Below are 22,087 nucleotides of genomic sequence, written 5' to 3' on the forward strand. Positions count from 1 at the left end.
CACTTAGTGTGTGTCAGGTGTGAACACCCCCTACAACCCTAAGGTTTAAGGGTTGTACTTTGTACTTTCAGGTTACACTCATTCAGTCTATTCTCTTGGGTGTCGGGCTTCAACTCTGTCTCTCACTCTCACACTGTCTACTGAATCCCAGCTGTACCTCAATCCTCTATTCTCACATTTGGTATCAGAGCGGTCTTCAGTCAGCAGTCTGCAGCCCCCGCCAGTTCTGCCCCCGTGTCGCCAGCTCCAGTTGCCAATCTGCAGCCACCTGTACCTGCCCAGTCCTGCCTGCACCTGTCAGTCCGTCAGCGTGCAGCACCAGACGACTCCTCTGCCCTGCGCGCAGCTCCAACAGTCAGTGCGCAGCACCGCCCTGCCCAGCGCGCCATCTGTCCTGCACAGCGCGCCCTGCCCAGCGTGCCACCTGTCCTGCACAGCGTGCCGCCAGTTCTGCACAGCGCGCCATCTGCCCAGCGCACACCAGTCCTGCCCAGGGCGCCAGTGGCCTGCACTAGACTTCTATCTGAAGGTGCTGCTTCCTGAAACGGCAGCTGTCCGCCACCAAGTTTGACAGTCTGTTCCTGTGCGCAGACATTGCCTCGGGATCCGTGCCCGTCTCGTCAGTCAGCTGCAATCATTCAGCAGAGGTAAAATTTTGCATTTTTTAATTCAAACACAGGAGTTCGTGCAGAAGCAGAGTCAGTTTTCTGCATTGGGACACGTGCTTGTGTTTGTGGGACAGACACATTGAATGCACATTCTGGGGTATTTGTGACAGAAATTTTGGCAAAAATTTTGGGGATTTTGAGATAACAGTGTTGCAGTGCACTGTTTGCACCTTGGGAAGCGTGCATTAAAAGACAGTTTTTTGACAGAGTGCGCCCTTGCACATTAATTGCAGAAGCGTGTTTGCTGCAATTTCTGGAAATTTGCAGATTTCCAGTCCATACTGCTTTGACATTGCTCATTTTGTCTTTGGAAATTTGTCATCATGGCAAATCAGGGAGGTGATGTCTTTACGTATGTATCCAAGGAAGACAGATTGGACGGAAACAACTATTCGCTTTGGTCATTCATGATGAAGAATATATTAGTGGCCAAGAATTTATGGGATTATGTCAGTGGAGAGGAAACTCGACTGGGAGTTGTAGCTCCCGTTACTCCTCCCCATGGCGCACATGGACAACGGGGACCTCAGCCCGCTCCACCTCAGCCACTTCCTCCAAGAACTGCAGCTCAAAAAGCTTGGGATACACGTGATGCACAGGCCTTGTCACTGATTGCTCTGGCAATTCAACGGTCCATCATACCTCATATCCGTTCAGCATCTTCTTCACAAGATGCATGGTTGACTTTGGAGCATATGTTTGCAGGAAAGAATGAGACTCAGATCTCTTTCTTGAAGAAAGAGTTGGAAACTTTGAAGATGCATGAAGGTGATTCTATGCAGGATCACTTAAATAAGATTCAGGACTTAAGGGAGCAGCTCATGAATGTAGATGAGTATTTTTCGGATACACAGTTGATATCCACCACCTTGAATTCCTTACCTCATTCGTACTTGTATTTTCATACTACATTAAACCTCACCATGAGGATTGCTGAGCACCCACTCACTTTCATTCAGCTGGTTAGTTTGCTTCTAGAGGAGGAGCAAACACGGAAAAATAGTGGTGTGGATGCTATAGTCTCTGAGCAGGCTTTTGTGGCAAGACAGAAAGGCAAGAACAGCAAGGTGAAAAATGCTCCACAGAATTCTGGCACTTCGGGCACATCGCAGAATCAATCACAAGGGGGGACGCAAGCAAAGAAAGGAAAATGTCACTATTGTAAGAAGCCCGGCCACTATATCACCGAGTGCAGAAAGTGCATTGCCAAAGAGAAGGAGTCAGGAATGTCTGTTTCTACTACTCCTTCCACTATTAGTGAGTCCGCGTCCTTTGTTGTGGACAGGGACTATTGTTTTTACACTTGCAGTTATGACATCTCTTGGGCCGATAGAGCACTTCGCTCTACAGAGGATGCTGACACTTGGTTCTTTGACAGTGATGCTTCTAGACATATTACATCTCGCAGGGATTTGTTTGCTTCAATTAGTGCACCTCCCGTTGGGAAATCGGTACAGTGTGCCAATAATGCATCATACCATGTTCGTGGTATTGGGGAGATTCAGCTCACAGGGATTTGTTTGCTTCAATTAGTGCACCTCCCGTTGGGAAATCGGTACAGTGTGCCAATAATGCATCATACCATGTTCGTGGTATTGGGGAGATTCAGCTCACAGCCATTGATGGCTCTATTCTCCGCCTACAGGATGCTTTGTTTGTGCCTGGAATAAAGAAGAATTTGCTTTCTATTTCTTCTTTGGCACGTTGTGGTATGCAGGTCACCTTTGATGATGACCGTTGCATGGTTCGAGAAAAAGAATGCATGACTTTGGTCTTGACAGGATCTTTGTGTCATGTTTTATATGAGTTGGATGCTCTTTCAGTAGATCAGTCAGCATACTTGACATCCACTCTTACTCCTGCTATGATACAGGCGGAGTTATGGCATGCTCGTTTAGGGCATGTAAACTTTGGCAGCTTGATGCTTTTGCAGCGTACTCAGATGTTGGATAGCTTACCTCTCTTGGAGAGACCTCCTGAGCACTTATGCGAGGGATGCATTTTGGGGAAAATGCATCGGTTCTCATTTCCTCGTGATGTTGCTTTTAGAGCAACAACCAGATTGCAGTTGGTGCATTCAGATGTTTGTGGGCCTATGCAAACCATGTCATTGGGTGGTTGTTATTATTTTGTGACATTCATTGATGACTTCACACATTTTTGCTGGGTCTACTGTTTGAAAAAGAAGTCAGAAGTGTATGATGCATTTAATGGGTCTACAAATTGAAAAGAAAAGCAGATGGATCCATTGATAAATACAAGGCACGGCTGGTAGCTAAAGGCTACGCACAGAAAAAGGGCATTGATTATGAGGAGACATTTGCTCCTACTTCCCGTATGACGACCATCAGGTCTATGATTGCTTTGGCTGCACATTATGGTTGGACAGTACATCAGCTAGATATCAAGAGTGCATTTTTACATGGGGAACTTCAAGAGGAAGTTTATGTACAGCAGCCCATTGGTTTTGCAGTTGAAGGCTCAGAACATTTGGTATGCAAGCTTAAAAAGGCACTATATGGTTTGAAACAAGCTCCTAGAGCTTGGTATGAAAAAATAGATGCTTTCTTGCTTGGTCAGGGGTTTCTAAACAGCTCATCTGAGTCTACCCTTTACGTATGTAAAGAAGGGGGATCTATGCTGATTTTATGTCTCTATGTTGATGACCTTTTGCTCACTGGAACACATGCTGATCAGATTTCAGCATTCAAACAAAATTTGCAGCAAACTTTTGACATGTCTGACTTGGGAGTTTTGCATTACTACTTGGGCTTCTAGTTCATACATAATGCTCGAGGTATTGGGTTATCACAGTCAAGGTATATTGGGCAGCTTCTTGAGAAGTTTGGCTTACAGGATTGCAAGCCAGTTTGTACTCCCATGGAACCTGGACTGAAACTGTCATTACATGATGACAGTGATTTGTTTGATATACATACATATGCTCCTGCAGTTGGATGTCTTATCTATCTATGCAATACTAGGCCGGACATACAGTTTGCAGTTTCAGCTTTGAGAAGGTATATGCATCAGCCACGTATGTCACATTGGCAAGCTGTCAAGCGTGTTTTTTGCTACTTGCAGGGCACTTGTTCTCTTGGGTTGCTTTATGCCAAAGGGGGACCACTGCAGTTACATGCTTACAGTGATTCTGATTGGGCTGGTGATTATGATACACGTCACTCCACTAGTGGCAATTGTTTCTTTCTTGGCTCTTCTTGCATTTCTTGGCTTAGCAAGAAACAATCCACTGTTGCCACATCATCATGTAAAGCTAAATACAAGGCAGCTTTCACTACCACAGTTGAATGCATATGGCTTAGACGCTTGCTAGCTGATTTGGATGTATCTGTTACTGAGCCTACTCCATTGTTCACTGACAGTCAGAGTGCCATTGCAGTGGCACGGAACCTAGTGTTTCATGCTCGCACGAAACACATTGAGATTCACTATCACTTTGTCAGAGAGAGGCTACATGCAGGTGATATCAGCCTTATCTATTGTCCTACCACCAGTAATGTGGCAGACATCTTCACCAAAGCTCTTCCTCGTGACAAATTTGAAGCATTTCGAGATGCTTTAAATTTGATATCCTTTGGTGGCGGATGATCCTTGTACTCTTGATCACTCTTCACTCCAGGGGGGTTTGTTGGGTATTTGACTCACGCCTTACTTACGCCTACGCTCATATGGGAGTGTCAGTGATCAGTAGGACACTGGGGCACTTTTTACTCTCGGTAGGAGAGGTTTTTTCCCCCAGATTTATGGTCTTATTGTCGTATGTACTTATGTGCTTATGTTACACACATTTGGGCACTTAGTGTGTGTCGGGTGTGAACACCCCCTACAACCCTAAGGTTTAAGGGTTGTACTTTGTATTTTCAGGTTACACTCATTTAGTCTATTCTCTTGGGTGTCGTGCTTCAACTCTGTCTCTCACTCTCACACTATCTACTGAATCCCAACTGTACTTCGATTCTCTGTTCTCACAAGATCCATTGCTTACACGGCGGCATGATCATCTGCCTCCACTTCTCCAGAGGAGTTATTTGACTGCTTACACGGCGGCATGATCATCTGCCCCGTGCCGGTGATGGCGTTAGGAAGAGGACGAGGTAGAGGCCTAGAAGGGTAGACGCAGGATCCAATCACTTGTTGGACTTGTGATCACCCAGGTCATGTCTCATCACGCTGCCCTGAAAGGGAGCAACAAAACAAAGACAAGGCTGACCAAAGGTGTGCTGAGTGCGGAATCACTCATCTCTTCGTCGATTGCCCAAAGCGAAAGCCGTCTTCTAGCTCAGCCAACATACCATCTGTCCCATTGGGGCTGTTTGGAGTCGAGAACCTCGATGGGGAGGCGACACGTATTCCATTACGGGTCATGACCCGTGCCCAGACAAAGCACGCAAAACGGAGAGTGCTACAACTCTGGCTACTGGAAAGAAGGTCTCTAACGCAGAGGTAGAGACTTCAGCCCCTAAGACGGCCGAAAAGGGAAGTGCTAAGGTAGGGGAATACCCACATCCGAAGCGACAGTTAGAGGCCATAGAAAAAGTGAAGTAATGGGTGAAGGAGGCTCAAGAGCATCTAAAAGACGTTGAGCCCATCATAGAGGACGAAATCGATGACCTCTCCAGCATAAGCACGCCAACCTCACCTCCTCAACCACGGTCGGAGGAAGCAACTGCACCACAAGCAGTGCCGCTAGGGCCAAGCCTTGATGCTACAGAGCCGCAGATCAGTCACGGCCGTTGGTCAGGACGATCCAGGTTAGAAGAAAGACGAGCACCCAACGATCTCCTGACCACGTTGGTGACTACCCCTGTAACACTTAGCCTGGGAGATCTGCTTAGGCAGCATCCCACCCTATGGCAAGACCTTAAACAGTGGGTTGAAGGGTCACGAGAGCAGGTCACGGCAGACCCTCATGACCATGATGCAGAGACGCAAATACCGAGTTTGACGCTGCACTCTATGCCTAAATCCTTATACGTCAATGCCTTCTGGGAAGGTTCCGAGATGCATGCGGTCTTATCGGTTCTAGCCCTAGGCGATACAACGAGAAAGGGGATCGTGGACATGGGAGCTGGAATTAGTGTGCTTAGCCACGCGGTGCTTCAGACTTGGGGAAACCCGCCTGTCGAAATTGCTAGGTTTAATATCACATTAGCAAACGGTATGAGAGTCAAGCCATTCGGGGTGCTTAAGAATTGACCAGTGAAGATTGCAGGTGCCCAATTCTCTGTGGACTTTATAGTCATGAAGGGAGTGAACTACGATATCCTATTAGGCCAACCCTGGATGCGCAATGCTAGAGTCATCGAAGATTGAGGTAACGGCTTGATCTTCCTTGGCAATAGAACAGATGCCATGAGAATAGAGATGGACACTTGGAAGACCTCACCAATCGACTTAGATGCCATGAGAATAGAGATGGACACTTGGAAGACCTCACCAGTCGACTTAGATGCCATCTCTGCTATGCTCAAGGGTAACGCCCAGATCAAGAAGTCCTATGGGCCCTTGACCAAGTATATCCCATGCCCAGAGGACGAGCGGGATTGGTTGCACGTTCTCACTACAATCGACTTGCCGTTCTCTGATCACGAGACGTATGAGCAAGCCATTAAAACAATCGGCAAGTCTAATGACACACCCTCCACACCAATCTGCATGATGGCAGGAACCCTTCGTGGGAAACCTAAACCTGTCAACTTCCAAGTCCCAACCAACAAAAGGGAACTCCAGGAGATACTGAAATACTTAACGAACAAGCTAGCTGACAATCCAACTGCAAACTTCAAACCACTCCAAGATCTTCTAGATGAATCCAAGTGGCAATGGACCAAAGTGCATGACTTAAACCTCATGTATAACTAGGCCCTAGTTCCTGACCAACGACAAGAGATATACCAAGCCCTAGGAGACGATGAGCTGTCTGACAAAGAGGACTCTAACGACGAATATGAAGACTGCCAATCCTTCAGTGACGAAAGTGAGGGTGAGATAGACACCGTGGAGTACGACATTGAGGGGCAAGAGATAGAGCAAATACAAGCAAACTTCAAGCCGCAGAAAAAGAGTATCTTCAGGATAGAGCGAGGAGTCATGCGCATGAAATGTAATCGTGCCTGGTTGAAACACGTAGAGGCCATAGATCTTGAGCAAGCAGGCCTAGCCCAGCCAGGAACGACATCAGTACTTAGGACAAAGTCGCCGTCCGAATTGCGCCCACCAGGGGAAACCACCTCTTCTAGCGACGGCAGGGAATTCAACTCTGAGTCGGAGATTAGTTCGGATAGTGATCCAGAAATCCCTAGGCCGCCCACAGCCAGACGCACCAAGCAGGACCTACCCGTCCACCTAAGACGCAGACGATTAAGGCAGAAAAATGCAAAACAACCTAGGGATACACAAACGGACGAACAATGACCACAGGACCTCCCTAAACGATTGATGAAATTCAAAAAAGGGGATAGGGTAGTAGTTCTGTTAGGTGCCAAGCGTCAAGGACAAACGAGCGAACCGATCGAGGGACCAGCCAAGGTCAAGGAGATAACCTAGCCCAAGAAGGGGAAACACCCTGACCAGTCTTCATTGCCGATGACTTGACTGAGGAAGAAGAAACGAGTCTTGTCGCTCTCTTGCGAGAATACATAGACGTGCTCGCCTGGTCCTTAGAAGAGCTTAAGGGGGTAGATCCAAGTGTCGTGGCTCACAACATACCCATGATGCCAGACGCAACACCGGTCAAGCAGCGACTGTATCCTATGAATCCAAAACACGCTCATGCTGTCAAAGAGGAGATTGATAAGCTGATGAGAGTGGGATTCATTTACAAAATTGAACACACAGACTTGGTATCACCCATAGTCGTCGTGATGAAGAAGAATGGAAAAATCCGAGTGTGCGTCAAGTACAAGAAGGTGAAAGCCGCTACTAAGAGGAACAACTATCTATTGCCGTATACCGAGCATATGCTTAAGAGAGTGGCAGGCAAGGAAGCCTACAGTTTTCTGGACGGCTTCTCAGGGTACAACCAGGTGCAAGTGCATCCTGCTGACAGGCACAAGATTGCCTTCGCCACTGAGTGGGGCATCTTTTCTTACATAGTCATGCCCTTCGGGTTGACTAATACCCCTGCCACCTTCCAACGTCTCATGTGCACCATCTTTAAAGACATGCTTCGCAAGGAGTTGGAAGTCTTTGTCGACGACCTCTGTGTCCACTCGACCTAGATCGAACACTTAGACAAGCTCTGCGCGGTCTTTGAGCGGTATCGCTTATATCGTCTCTCCTTAAACCCCTTAAAGTGCTAGTTTTGGGTAAAGCATGGATGCATCTTAGGGCACGTGGTGTCGCAGAATGGCATTGCCACTGACTTTTCGAAAGTCAGGGTTATTGTTGACCTTCCACCCCCAATCAACTACAAGGGAGTTCAATGCTTCCTAGGCCATACGGGATACTATTGGCGGTTTGTACTGAACTATGCATTGATCGCCAGACCTTTGTACAAGCTGCTGATCTGGACCGAGGCATGCCAACGAGTATATGAAGAGTTGAAAAAGGCTCTAACTACAGCACCAATTCTAGGAGTCCCAGATTGACCATTACTTTCCACGTGCATATCGATGCTTCTAAGTTTACCATGGGGGCAGTGTTGTGCCAACCTGGCGAACACAACTTAGACTATCCAGTGAGCTTTGCTAGCAGACAACTCACTGAGACGGAAACGAACTACTCGACGACCGAAAGAGAAGGATTACCCATGGTGTTTGCTGTGAAGAAATTCTGGCACTATCTATTGGCCACACCTTTTACCTTTTTTATGGACCATCAAGCCCTGCTCTATCTAGTAAACAAATCTTGCGCTACAAGACGCATAGCTCGGTGGCTCCTTCTGCTCTTGGAATTCGACTTCTCCATGGTTGTACGGAAAGGAAAACAGCACTACATGGCTGACCATATGTCACGCATTCCCACGGAAGAAGCCGTTGGACAAGGCATTGTTGACGAATTACCCGACGCCCATCTCTTTAACCTGTCCAGCAAGAGAGATTTATTCAAGGTTGATCTAACGCATATTGGGCGGATGATATAGTCCAAGTGCTTAAACACGGACTGCCTGATCGACCGATAGAAAAAGCCCGACTTAGGCGATTAATCCTTAAGATCCAGCCCTATGAGCTGATCGCAGTCTAACTCTATAGGCTGGGGCAAGACGGATTGCTGCGTAGATGCGTATGCGAACATGAGATGCACGATGTGCTCTCAAAGGCGCACAGCGGCATTGCTGGAGGGCACTTTAGCGGAGACACGACAACACAAAAAGTGTTGCAATCTCAATTGTGGTAGCCCACGCTTTTCCGCGATGCAGCGCGATTCGTCAAGCATTGTGACGAGTGCCAAACAGACAAACGTCCCGATTCGCAAGGATCAGATGGAGTTGACCCCAGTTATCGCACGACAACCCTTCGAAAAATAGGGAATTAACTTCATAGGACCCATCAGTCCTGCGGCCCAATATTCACAGGCCAAGTACATCATTGTGGCCATGGACTACCTCACGAAATGGGCAGAGGCAACAGTGACACGAAAAAACAACGCTAGGACAACTGCCAAGTTCTTATGGGAGCAGATGATCTCGCAATTTGGCTGCCCCATCGAACTGGTCAATGACCAAGGCACGCACTTCATCAACGAAGTGATAGCGCATCTCCTGTCCACCTTTCTTCTTCATCCATCGCAAATCCTCGTCATACTACCCTCAGGCAAACGGTCGGCGGAATCCACAAATAAGATTTTTATCAATGTCCTGACCAAGGTGGTCTCAATCTCACGCCGCGACTGGGACAAGCTGATGGCAGCTCTGTGGGCTTACCGTACATCTTATATAACGGCTGTCGGTCAAAACCCCTTCAAGCTGACCTATGGAACTGAAGCGGTTCTACCATTAGAATTCTTCGTTCCTAGCCTGAGAATAGCACTTCAAGAACGATGGGAAGGGACAGAGGCATGAACACAATGCCTAGTCGAACTCGAGCGCCTCTCAGAGACTCGCCTTCTAGCCACCCATGCACTTATATGTGAGTAGTCCCGACGCAAGAGTTGGTTTGACAAGCATGTCAAGCGGCGCGACTTTGAACAAGGTGACCTGGTGCTCCTCTACTCAATTAAGGAACATAAGCAAAAAATGAAATTTAGAGGTCTTGGGCCTTTCAAAGTTCGTGCGATCAGTTGCACAGGCAACGTCGAGCTCGAGACCTTAGACGGTGAGGGCATATGCTTCTTCAATGGCAGTCGTGTCAAGAAGTACTACCCTCCCACCCATCCTTTGCACAAGCCCCCGATGTTAGAACCGCCTGTCAAGATACGAGTGGCCACGATCACTGAGAGTGATGATGAGGATAAGGAAGCCGTAGAGCCCGGCATACCTTCATATCACGGTCACTGCAAAACAAACATGCACTTTCAACGCTTTGATCGACGAGGGAGCAGACTTCAATGTCTTAACTCACGATCATTGGACTCAACTTGGCAGACTGCCACTTCAACCCACTAATGCGAAATTAAGCCCATATGGGGCCCATTCCTACGCACTTCTCGGCAAGTGCAAAGCTGCCGTTTCTATTGAGTTTGAGACTGTCCCAATGGTTTTTTACATGTTTCCAAATGTTAAAAACGCAGGCACGGAGTCGCTGCTGGGGCAAACTTTCAAAAAACAGACTCACTGCAATGTTGATTATGAGTCGCAGCGCACGCACCTCGCAATAGGCAACGTTCGCATTGTCACAGCCTTCAGCAAGGGCTGTGCGACCTCATCACTATCCGCAACGCCATCGGTAGAAATATCCGTAACCAACTCCAAGGAGGGGGGTAGTGCGCGAGCACCACCTCCTAGATTTCATGAATCACAGCCCACGACAGCAAAACCTAAGGCCCAACAGCCTAGATTTCAATGGCAGTCTAAGTAGCCGCAACGGCTGCCTAGGAATCGACGCTCCTATCCTCATAAAACCAAAATCCCTAAATCTAGGAGGCCAGGACGCAATCACAGCAAAGCGCTGCATGCTCAAGCAAAGATGGGTCCCTAAAACCCTCTTACATGCGCAAGGCTACTACGTGGGCAACACCTGGCTGTGAATCCCTAAGGCCTACCTGGCCAAAGGCACTACTCATATGCCGCCCTCAAGCTTGATCAACCCAAGTCCCATAAACCCTCCAAACCATTCACCGCAATGCTCTCCAAAACCACAGCCATCCAACTCACCCACGCCTAAATCCAAGAACGTCACACAAGCCTATCGGCCCAAACAACAAACTCCGTCACATGAGTTATCACCCGACCAAGTCAACCCAACTCCCCCAATCATCCCTGAATGCAGCAGTCCATCCGTCGTGGCTGCTCCTAATCCACCCATAATCCAAGTAGCCCAACCGCAGACTCAAGCACACTCCCAACCGCAAGTCTTCGTTTTCACCGGCTCTAGTTCTAGCAAACCTCGACCACCCGTCGGCCTTACGTCCTCCTATGAACGCAAATCCTTTTTAGCGTTGGCCGCCGACCTCACTGAGGACACCGGGGATGACGTGGTGGAATGCATTAAATGACTAGACACCACCTTCATATCGCTAGCTCTAAGCTACGACCGCTTGGACTTAGGACTATTGGAGGAACCCTTTGCAAGTGAAGTTCAAACCATGCCATACTCCTGGGAGACCTTTGAATTCGCATTCGCAAACGCTTGTCGCTCCACTGCTGAATTGCTCAACAGCGAGATCTCCAAGGAGCAAGCCATCAAACAGCGCCTCATCATGTCATACGATCAGCGAACCACTTCTGCTATCACTGATCAAGAAATCACAGTGTTAACAAAGCTCGCTGACACTGACTCCCCGTTCTTGAGGCATTGGTACACTATTAGGCTGCAATGGGAAGTCGAAGGGTGCCGCATAATGACCAACGCTGAGCAGCACCGCACTATCAAAACGGCAGAATATGACCCCACATATGTCGCGCCAACCTCGTATCGAGTGTTAATCACTCTTCGGGGCCGACCCATGAAAGAACACATCAAAGGACACCCCTATCTCGACCGCTTGTTGACTGAGGAAGAGTTACACATTGCTAGCCGTGTCAACTCTGGTGACTTCCTAACAGATGTTCTCATATACATCACGCAAGTAGGGATTCAACCCTCTGATCTGGACCACAAAGCTCACTTAGAATACAACCCTATGATTGGCTCCTTCACAAGTAACTCCTATGCCATCATGCCAAATGCCCTTGCCATTCTGACCCTAAATCCTAGGAAGGATTCTTCTCAAGCTGGAAGGGGAGGGGGTGAGGTGAATCAAATCAGGCCAATCAAATCAAAATTAGTGAAACACATAAACATATATTATGAAAAACAAATGGAGTAGAAAAAAGGGCATGGAAACTTTGAAGTAAAGGGCAAAAAGTCAAAGGCTAAAAAGGAAAATCTACAGTGGTTCTTAATGAATTCATTAAAAAAACATAGAGTTTCTCTTTTTCTGCAATCAGCAAATTACTATGTGGAAAGCACTAATGAAAATTTTAGTTTATGATAGGAACGAAAAATGTCGCAACAAGACCGTGCCCACTAGCTTCCATTCACGGAAGAGGAGAGAGCGCAGTACAGCATCACCCTGGAGAGCCACGCCTACAACCAACTAAAATTCCGAACTATTCATAATATAGAAGGATTAGTGGCCAAGGAAGAGGTGGCTAGTACCTAGAAAGCTTTGCATAAGAACCCTACCACACAAGCTGCATGGAATTTCTCAGATCTTACGACCCCGACAACAAATGCAACACCATCACAATAGGAAGGGGACAGAATGCCAAGCAAGTATCGATTCACTTAACCCCCGCTTTGGTGGAAAAGGCACTGGGACTAGAACCGAAAATGGAAAAGAAGCAGAAGAGAGATGTGTATGCCATGCTGGAGATGAGAAAGAAGGACGAGCTGACAAACGACGGCATCAATATCCAAGATATCTCCGATGTAGAAACCAGATTGCAGGCAAAGTTAATACACGCGCTCTTTTCTAGCCAATGCTACAACACATTGATGCACCGAATCAGTGTGCCGGTATTGGAGAATGTGGCAGCTCATACCCTGCATGAAGTCGATTGGAACGGCTATGTGCGCAAAACCATCGACCAGGTAGCTAAAGCGCTGGCTTTAGGAAGCATGTTCGCAGGAGGAGAATCCCCAGCGTCTAAGGCCACAGAAAGAAAGAAGGCCTCCTCCAAAGCCTCGTTCATCGCCTATGGAAGCATCTTAACAGCGCTCATCCAGGAGGCCATGAAAGAGACACATGATGCAGAAGAGGAGGAAGGGGAAACGCCTGACAGGTCACCCCCTCATAAGTACCAGGAGAGGTCCAGCGAGGACTGAGACCGATAAGGAATGACAGGGGCAAGAAGAGCAATCAAGCAAAAAACAGGTCAAGGAAACCAAGAAGAAGGCACCGCAGAAGAAAAAGAAACCGGATGAAGGCCGTAGGAAGGAGAAGGAAGATTTGGAAAAAGCAAAAAGACAATCCCTCAAGGAGGCCAAGGAGAGAGAGAGGAAGAGGAAGCAGGAAGAAGAAGAAACAACAGAGCAAGTCAAGCGGGCTAAAAAGGCATCAAAGCAAGAGGCTGAAAGGAGAAGAAGAGAAGAGTAGGAAGAAAAATAGAAACTAGAGGAATAATACAAAAAGGCCGAAAAAGAAAGGCAAAGAAGAGTTGCGGAGGAAGAAGAGGAATTAAGAAGAAAGGAAGAGGAGGACTTGGCCGAGGCCACACGCCGGTCCATTGAGCAACAATGCAGGGCAGATGATCCAGGAGTCTGGAACCAACTGAGGGAAGAAGGACCTAGCTCTAGCGCACAGGCACCAGAAGCCGCACCACCTGCAGTCCTGGAAGGCAAAGGCAAGCACCCCTCCATCCTATCCCCACCCACATGGCACCCTCCACTGAATCCACTATGTTCACCCCTAGCATCCCCACCAGCATGGAAGTTTCCAACCTTGTGGCCTGGATGCAATACTTCATCAGTAAAGAAATGACCCAAGGGAAGAGCACAGAAACCATGACCACGGGGCCGAAAAGGCCAACTGCGGACGCAGAATCGAGGCAGGTGCAGAAGCGTCTGCGTATGGAGACCTCAACCACCCCCACCCACGCAACAATGACACCACCAACAAGTTACGATGAATGCGTCGCCGAGTTGCTCTCCCAATTGGAGAGGGCGAAGGAGGAAAAGAGAATGGTGGTGGCTGAGTTGGTGGCAGAGAAAGAGTCAGTGGCCGCCTTCCAACTGGAGAAAACCCGCATCATAGCCATCCAACAACGTCAAATATTTGACCTCAAGCAAGAATTGAAAGCAAAAGAAGACAAGGAAGAAAGCTACAAACAACGGCTTGAGGACGAAAATCAAAAACTTGTACAAATGTAGCGGGAATACAAGCTCCTCCTGATGCAACATGGGGAACTGGATGCAAAAACCGCCACCATTGAGCAAATGATGGAGGAACTAAACGCCAAAGAAAAGAAGAGAAGACAAGAGAGGGAGCAATAGCGAAAAGAGATCGAGTCCATGACCAATCAACTACACCTCGGAAGGAAAGAGCACGAGAATATGAGCAAAGAACTCTGAGCCCAGGAGCAGAAGCTCGTAACCCTAGCACAAAAGCAGGGGGAGAGCATGGAAGGAATGAACAAAAGGGCTGAGAAATGGGCCATGCAGAACGAGAAACGGGTGAAGGCACTGGCGTGGCGCCTCGCCTTGGTGGAAAAAGAAAAAATCTTGGCAGAAAGCAAAGCGGACGCCGCCCAGATAGCCTTCACTGCCCAGCAACAGGCATTCCTCAACACATTACTGGACACAACCCGGTCGGAGGGAAAGGAGTCGTTGGAGGTGGTGCAGAAGAAACTGAGCATCGCACGCAGAGCCCTGCATGCAGGACTACAGATGCCACCCTAACTTGCGAAGGTTAGGCTGGGCTTAGAAGAACAACGAAAGTACTTGCTATTGGCCGGCCTAACCCCCCAGGAGGCGGATGCACTCGGCTTTGAGGAAGGAGCGCAGCTAGACGACCGGCAAGGGGAGGACACTGAGATTGAATTTGTCATAAGAAGAACCAGTGAAGAAATAATCCCACAACCCCCCTCGCCGCAAAATCAAGAACAGCAATAACTCGACCCCCCCCTCCCCCCGGACAGACAAACCACGCTCAAGGAGCGACGGAGAAAATTAGTGGAAGAAATCAGAAGGCAGTTGCAAGCCAAACCAGTCGTGCGGCCATCCGCATCCCTCCTTCCATGCCCCGATGACCTCCTAACGCAATTCCAGGCGGAGCTGGTAATTTGGGAACAGCAGGAAATCGAAAAGGACCCTTTTACTTTCAGTTTCCTCATGCCTAACAGTCTGAGAAGGGTTCTACCAATTAAGGTAATGGAGGAGGTGATCGCGGCTAGTAGCCGACTCGGCCAAAAATAGCTGGATGACAGGGCAAAGACCCCCACTCTGTGGGGCATGGAGAAATCAGAGTTTTGGCAAGACAAGGTGTTCGAGGTACCACACACTGTAAGGGGCTACAACTGCCAACCTCTCTAGAGAAGGCGAATATGCGATATTAACATGCTCGCCTGGATGGCGTTTTGAAACACCCTACCCTACGAGAGGAACGACCCCACATTCATGGCGTATCCTCGTAGGGTAGGCGTGGATTTTGTTGCCACCCTCCACGGGCGGCATGACTTCCCCGTCATCTACAACTCCAATGCCACCTCCTTCGAGCATGCCCTCCTTTTCGATTTAGGAAGCCTAAGTGACTCCATGACGCGCTTTCTCACAGACTTCTCCTTCTGTCCAGATCCCGCCTTTATAACTACATGTAATTACCTTAGGCTTCTTAAGCTATTACTCAAGCAAGATCCGACACCACAAGAGAATGGCTTGCCCCTCCTCTTTTTTTATCCCAATGCTATTGATAGCTGCGCTATGGCACGCCTAATGATGAGAGCTAGCCTACTCCCCTCCTTTTACCTAGCCCTCTTAGAGGACATGAATGACAGCCAGTTTACTAGGTGCAATCACCCTTTCCTCTCCACCACCTCTCTCCACGTCCGCATGAATCTGAAAGGATACATGCAAAGCCACCAATTTTTGAGCCAATCCATCCGATCCCCTTCCCCTCCTCATTCAAATGAAGAGAATTAGGCCCTGGCTGTCATTCCACTACTGTAACTAAAATTTTATTTTTTTATGTTTTTTAAGTAAAAGCGGAGAAAATAACAGCACGAAAAACACTTTCCACTGACTGGACAACATAGCCCACTTACAGAGCACTTACCACCACATAAAGCACAATCACTGCACCTAGGGGTTCTTAAGTTAGGCGTGTCCGGTGGCTTCGGTCGGCGGGCTCCACTCCCAACCCCCTAGCGCTTTTGCTCCCCCACTTCACGCTTAGGACACATCAGGGACAGGACATACCTAGGGAGGTAACACTCGCCTATGGTCACCCTAAGCCACTTGCACCGCACCTTCCTTAGCACAAATGGGGTCCTCAAGTGTGGGACATCACCCAGGCTCGCCTGCGGTTAGACCCACCTCCCCATTCCACTAGCACGAGCACAATGCACTAACACGATGAGGTAAGCACTCCCCTTAGGAACAGCACCGCACCTTCTCCTTTCAAATATCACAAAAAGCAACAAACCACCGACTTCGGAGGTCCCGTCAACCATGCAACACCCATTTGGCTCCTCCGACAAAAATTTCATAGCTCCCACAAGCACCTAAGTCTCCAAGTGGCCCTCACCATTGTACCACTTGGCCAATTACCTGCCAACCTACAACAACACAGAAGTGCCATGGGACTGGCACCCGTCTAGGAGGGGGGTAATATTAACCCCAAGTCGAGATGGCGGAAAAAGCAGAAAAAACATGGAAAAAGAGCAAAGACACGCAAGCGACCTCCAAAGCTAAGCCGGGGTAAAAAGTGCAATTTTAAATGAAGGGCGCCTTAAAAAACTTGAAAAACTCTTGTAAAAGAGCACCAGGCTCCCTCCTGTGCCAATTGTAAAATACTAAACAGGTGTAGGCTAGAGGCATAAGGCTAGAAGAGGGAAATGGAAAAAAGACATTGCAACAAGAGCCGGTCATGTAAAAAATGGATGGGTGCCCATGGGATTTTAGGGTTTGTATATATAAAGTTCAAAAAGTGAATGAGAGCTCATTCTTTGGTGTGTGGCTAACAAGAGCTCTCTTCTTTTTCTCTTCTCCTCTTCTTGCTTATGTGTGCTCTTGAGAGAGGGAGTGTGAGAGTGTGAGGAAGTAAGTGTGTGAGAGTGAGGGATCAAGAGGGTGAAGCTCTTCACCATCTCCTCTCTTCTTCTTCTCTTCTCTTATCTTTTCTCGCACGCGCGGCTATGGAGGATGGAGCTTGGAGATGGAGGAGGCTTGAGGATGCTTGAGCTCGCATCTAGGATCGTGGAGCTACCGGGGTGTGTGAGAGAGGAAGCAACTCGTATTGGCATCAAGATAAGCTCACTACACTCATAGGATCGACGGCGCGTCGGCTAGGTGAGAGATAGCCATTAGAGCTCGCTTGAAACGATTGAAGCAATAAGCGGTCCGTGGGTCTTGGCGGTTGAGCGAAAGCTCCCACATATGACATCGGAGTGTGATACCATTGCCTCTTTGAAGAGGGTTGTGGACCATTACATCAAGTTGGTCATGGAGTATGAGGACCAAAGGTGGTTAGATTTTTTCTTGCTTAAGCTAAGACATCACAAAGAGACTCTCTTCTGAGAGGACAATAGCATCTCTAAATGCACTGAGACAAAGAGCCCTAGCAAACATACAATGAGCACCAAAGCTTGAGTCTGCTTTCCAAAGCCAAACTCCACATTTTGCTAAGTCATCTTCCCAAGAAGTCACCTTGGAATGAGCCACATCCTTACCCTAGGTTCAAGGCATCCTCAACAACAAGGATGATGAACCCACGACCCCCATTAGTGATAGATACAAGCCATTATCACCCACCAATAGAGATGCCCATCAAGATGTTACAGCACCCTATGAGAAAGATCTTGGGATGATTGTGCTTTATATCACTATTGCTAGGACTAGATCACATAATAGATTTTCATAGGTTTTTTGGATATTTTCATTGTTTCATATTTCCTTTGTAATAGGTTTTATAGTTTGTTTCACTATTAATCATACTAAATTAATACTTTATGACACGATATGATTCAATTGTACTTTGTGATCAAAGTCTTATAGGTCAACTTGGCCTTTTGCAAACATTAATCTCTCTCTCTCTCTCTCTCTCTCTCTCTCTCTCTCTCATACAAATCAAATAAGTGAGTGGTCAAGTTAACCTCTTCATTATTGATGGGCAATGTATATGGAAGAGTAAAGTGGAGGCAAATTCTCACTATATTCTACTACTTTATTAATAATGTTAGTAGGAAGTAACATCAAATATATGTAAATTGTTGATTTATCTCAAACTACATTGATTTTTTTGAAGTTTGCCTCTATTTTGATTTACATGTCTTTAGGATAACTTTACAAGTTGTGTTTTGTAGGCCTTTTCAATATGCCTTTCTCGCCTTGATCATAAACTCACATGTGAGTAAAACAATTTGTGTAATGCTCTTAATTATTTGGTATTATGTTCTACAATCTAGCTTATTGGTTGTACGTCTAACTCCTACTTTTATAGAGCATTTCCACATACTATTGAGGTTATGACATACTTTGTATTGTGAATGTAGGACGTATATTCAATGGCATTTGAGAAAGTTTCTATGAGGCTTTCTCTTATGGTTTCAACATCCAAGATGACTCAACTTCTCTAACAGTGGTTCAAGGTTCAAGGGCTAGATCTTTATTGTTATTATCAATTGGTTGTGGGAACTAAATGTGTTATGCAACATGTCCTCTCTCTCTCTCTCTCTCTCTCTCTCTCTCTCTCTCTCTCTCTCTCTCTCTCTCTCTCTCTCTCTCTCTCTCTCTCTCTCTCTCTCATAAGAGAAGCTTGTTCCTATTGATGAAACGTCTCTTTTAAAAATAAGAGAAAGCTTGATCTCATGTGTAGTTTAGTTGCTTATTGTGGGAAACAAAGCATTTGCTTTCTCTTCAAAAGTTGATCACTATGGCAAATCCTAGAGAAAGCTATAACAATTGTATTAGTGTAGACATGTATTTCAATTCTAGGTGGAAACGTGGTGAACAACATTTCACTGTGTTCAAAATGAACAATATCATATTGTATGCCCATAACCAATTCAAATTTATTTTGAAAAAATTTATATATATACACTTTATAGACATAATGAACCATTGTATTATCAGCTCTATGTGTGTGTGTGTGTGGTCTATTATTGTCATCAATTGGTGCCACCTAGCATGCTTTATTGACTATAAATGGGTCAACGTTATGAATCACCCTTATAGGCAACTTGAATCTCATGCCTTGATTGTAAATCTCCATCAATTGCACATTTCATGCTTTCCAAACAAGATAGAAGCCCTATGTTGTACCAAATCAAGCTAACATTCTCTAAAACATGGTTTCCACATGACACAATGTTATCAATGCATTCAAAGCATGGTATGGGAGATATTGATGACATGATGCCATCAATACCTTCAAAGCATGGAATGGGTACCTTAGCTTTGTCTCCTTCACTCATATACACCACACTGCAACATGAGTATCTCAACATGGTCCTAGTTTTGATTTAGAATTGATGCCCACATTGCAACTTGGGCTTTCCTCTTCTTGGACCTCTCCTTGGTTCCTTCCCTTTATCATCTTTCTTCTTTGCCTTAGTCTTGTTTTTTCCCTCCCTCCTTTCTCCTTGATCTTTCATTGCCCTCTCTTAAGATTACTATGCATTTCCAACTTAATTGACTCCTTGTGGTGCATATTTTGATATGCATCCAAAATGTTTCAATTTAGCTCTTTCTCTTTCTTCTCTTCATGCTTCACCTCAATCTCATCAAAATGCCCAATTTGTTGATCCTCCAAAGTGCTAGAGTTTGCACTCTTCCCAACTTGCTTTCCTTTCATATCTCAAATCCTTCCATTTGATAAATCAAGATCTTCACATTCTAGTTAAATGGAGGTTTAGCAAATTTGAGCATTGAAACTTTGCTATCATAGATTCAAATGCACATGACATATATCAAATGTGCTTGGGTCCATTTAAAATAGTTATTGAGGACTAATATGGGCCTTTTCATACATATCTACATCGTTCAAGACCTTATAGTATATAGGTCATACAATAATCTCTTAGTAGCCTTAGGTATGTTCAAAAATTTGCACACTAATCATAGACATGGATATCAAGGGGGATTCATGGCTAAGGTTTTGGTCGCCATGCTATACGCAAAAGAGCTAGATATATGTGGAATAGAGTCAAGACCATTGAGAGACCATGTGATATCTACATTATAGTATGTTACTACTTTGTCTCATTCACACTTAGATGTGTTGTTATAGGTAATGAGTCACTATATCTCCTTGTCTACATAAATACTATGGAGTTTTTTGGCATGAGAGATGCTTTTTGCATGATTATTAGTGCTCATGTAGACAAGTAGTAGGCCTTATTGTTTGACACATGACCTATACATGATGAGATAGATGTGGAGTTGAGCCTTGCCTTGGTCTTAGAAGAGATGCTATACATCGCAGCATATGGGAGACATCTTACGAACCTTCAAGAAGTGTAAGCCTTGCTATGTTTACTGACATGGAAAAATGGCCACCATCCTATCAATTCATGTGATTTCATTTAAACATCTTGCTAACAATATTGACTATGCCATGAATATTCTCTCTAATACCTTTGGTACCAAGATTCACAATATCATATTAGCCCATTAGAGTGAGGCAAACCATAAGTATCTAGCCATATCCTAAACACGCATGTATAATCACCTTAGCAACATCATCATCCCACCTTGACATCTAAGGATTTGCTTCTAATGAGCAACCAATCATATCTATATTAGCCATATATATATGCACATCTAAGGCAATGGATGATTGCCTTTGACGTGCCCTAAATTGTATGGTGATTATGGGCTAGGGGGTAGAGATAAAGCAAAGCCTATCAAAGCTGGAGGGCATCTCTAACTTGAGAATACCTAGGTGTAGTTATTTGTGTGCACCTATTCTAAATGGAGTATTTTCTCTTTTATTTTCCTTTTTTTTAATTCTTTATTCCTCAAGGAGTGGATGTAGGGTTCAATAAAGGCAAGCCTAGCTCATCCAATACTCATTGACTACCATTCTTATTTGAATTGGAGATTGGGGAAGAAAGAGATGCGAGAAATGGGTGAATTGGCTCTAGGTCATATGCTTCAATAATTTCAAGTAGTTTGATGATAGAAAATTAGCATGAAGAGTGAGCTAAGTCATGGCGATGTAATCAATTGTTGTATTGACATCAAAGAACAAAGGTGGCAATTACTCCTCATAGATTGTGGGATCTTATGGAAATAATGATTTACCTCTTGTGCATGACAAGAAAATATTGATCTACACAATTAATGAAAGACATGATGCACTCAAGGATAGCACCAAATCCCTTGGTTTGAAAAAAGTAACTACTTTCTAGGTCCTTGGCATTGACAGTGGGGATCTTTGAAAGATTGTTAATTCCATGCTTCTCTATATCAAATGATATACCATCCCACATAGGGTAAGGTTGGCATGTCAGATCAACTCTCTATTTTGTAGTGGTCCTACAATAGGTAAACCAAGCGCATGGTTGTTGATGTACAAGATGGTACATCTCCATGTTGATTGTTGATAATCCTTAAAAAGTGGCCAACATTTTACCATTTTTAAGAATGTTTTATCAAATATATATGCACATTGACGATCTTTCAAATTAGTAGAGTGTTGGGTGGCACTTGCATGCACACATATTGCAAATAGGGAAAGAAGGTTGTTGTGCTTGTGAATGATAGATTTCATGGCACAATGGTGCAAGACATCAAGCCTAGGACATGCAAAATAAATAAGAATTGACGTAAGTGTCAAAACCTTAGGATTATTGCTAGGAGAGATTATAATAGTTTTGAGGCCTAGGCTAAGGAGTTTAAGGTTAGCCAATGGAGTTAGGTTTTTAGCTTATACAAGGGGATCAATAGAATAATAAAATTTTATGACACACATAAGAGAAAATATCATTAGTTTTAGAGTGTGGTACACATTAATTTCTTACACATGAATATATATCAACACATTTATAGAGTAGGGTAGCCTATCCTAGGTATTATGTACTATGGGTATAAATATATGCATAATGGCATGTAGGATTTAATACATAAATAACTCTTTGCGTGTGACTAATTAAGTCACAC

At 45.6% G+C, this 22,087-nt stretch overlaps 1 protein-coding gene across 5 annotated transcripts in view; it reads left to right on the forward strand.

The window, feature by feature from the left end:
• LOC148010634 (uncharacterized) overlaps window positions 1–18,685 on the forward strand; it is a 160,378-nt gene extending 141,693 nt beyond the window's left edge. For 3 of the 5 annotated variants that reach the window (XM_087672069.1, XM_087672067.1, XM_087672071.1), the window contains one exon: window positions 18,478–18,685. In XM_087672069.1, coding sequence (XP_087528195.1) covers window positions 18,478–18,561 — 84 coding nt within the window. In that variant the 3' untranslated portion in view covers window positions 18,562–18,685. Of the gene's footprint in view, window positions 1–18,288; window positions 18,332–18,477 lie in introns of those variants that run through there. The other 2 variants (XM_087672070.1, XR_015689569.1) reach the window with 2 other exon arrangements.
• The last annotated feature ends 3,402 nt before the right edge of the window (window positions 18,686–22,087 follow it).

This window comes from Lygodium microphyllum, chromosome 29 (assembly GCF_053477565.2).
Source record: "Lygodium microphyllum isolate KBCC chromosome 29, Lygodium_microphyllum_v1.1.10, whole genome shotgun sequence".
NCBI lineage: Eukaryota > Viridiplantae > Streptophyta > Polypodiopsida > Schizaeales > Lygodiaceae > Lygodium > Lygodium microphyllum.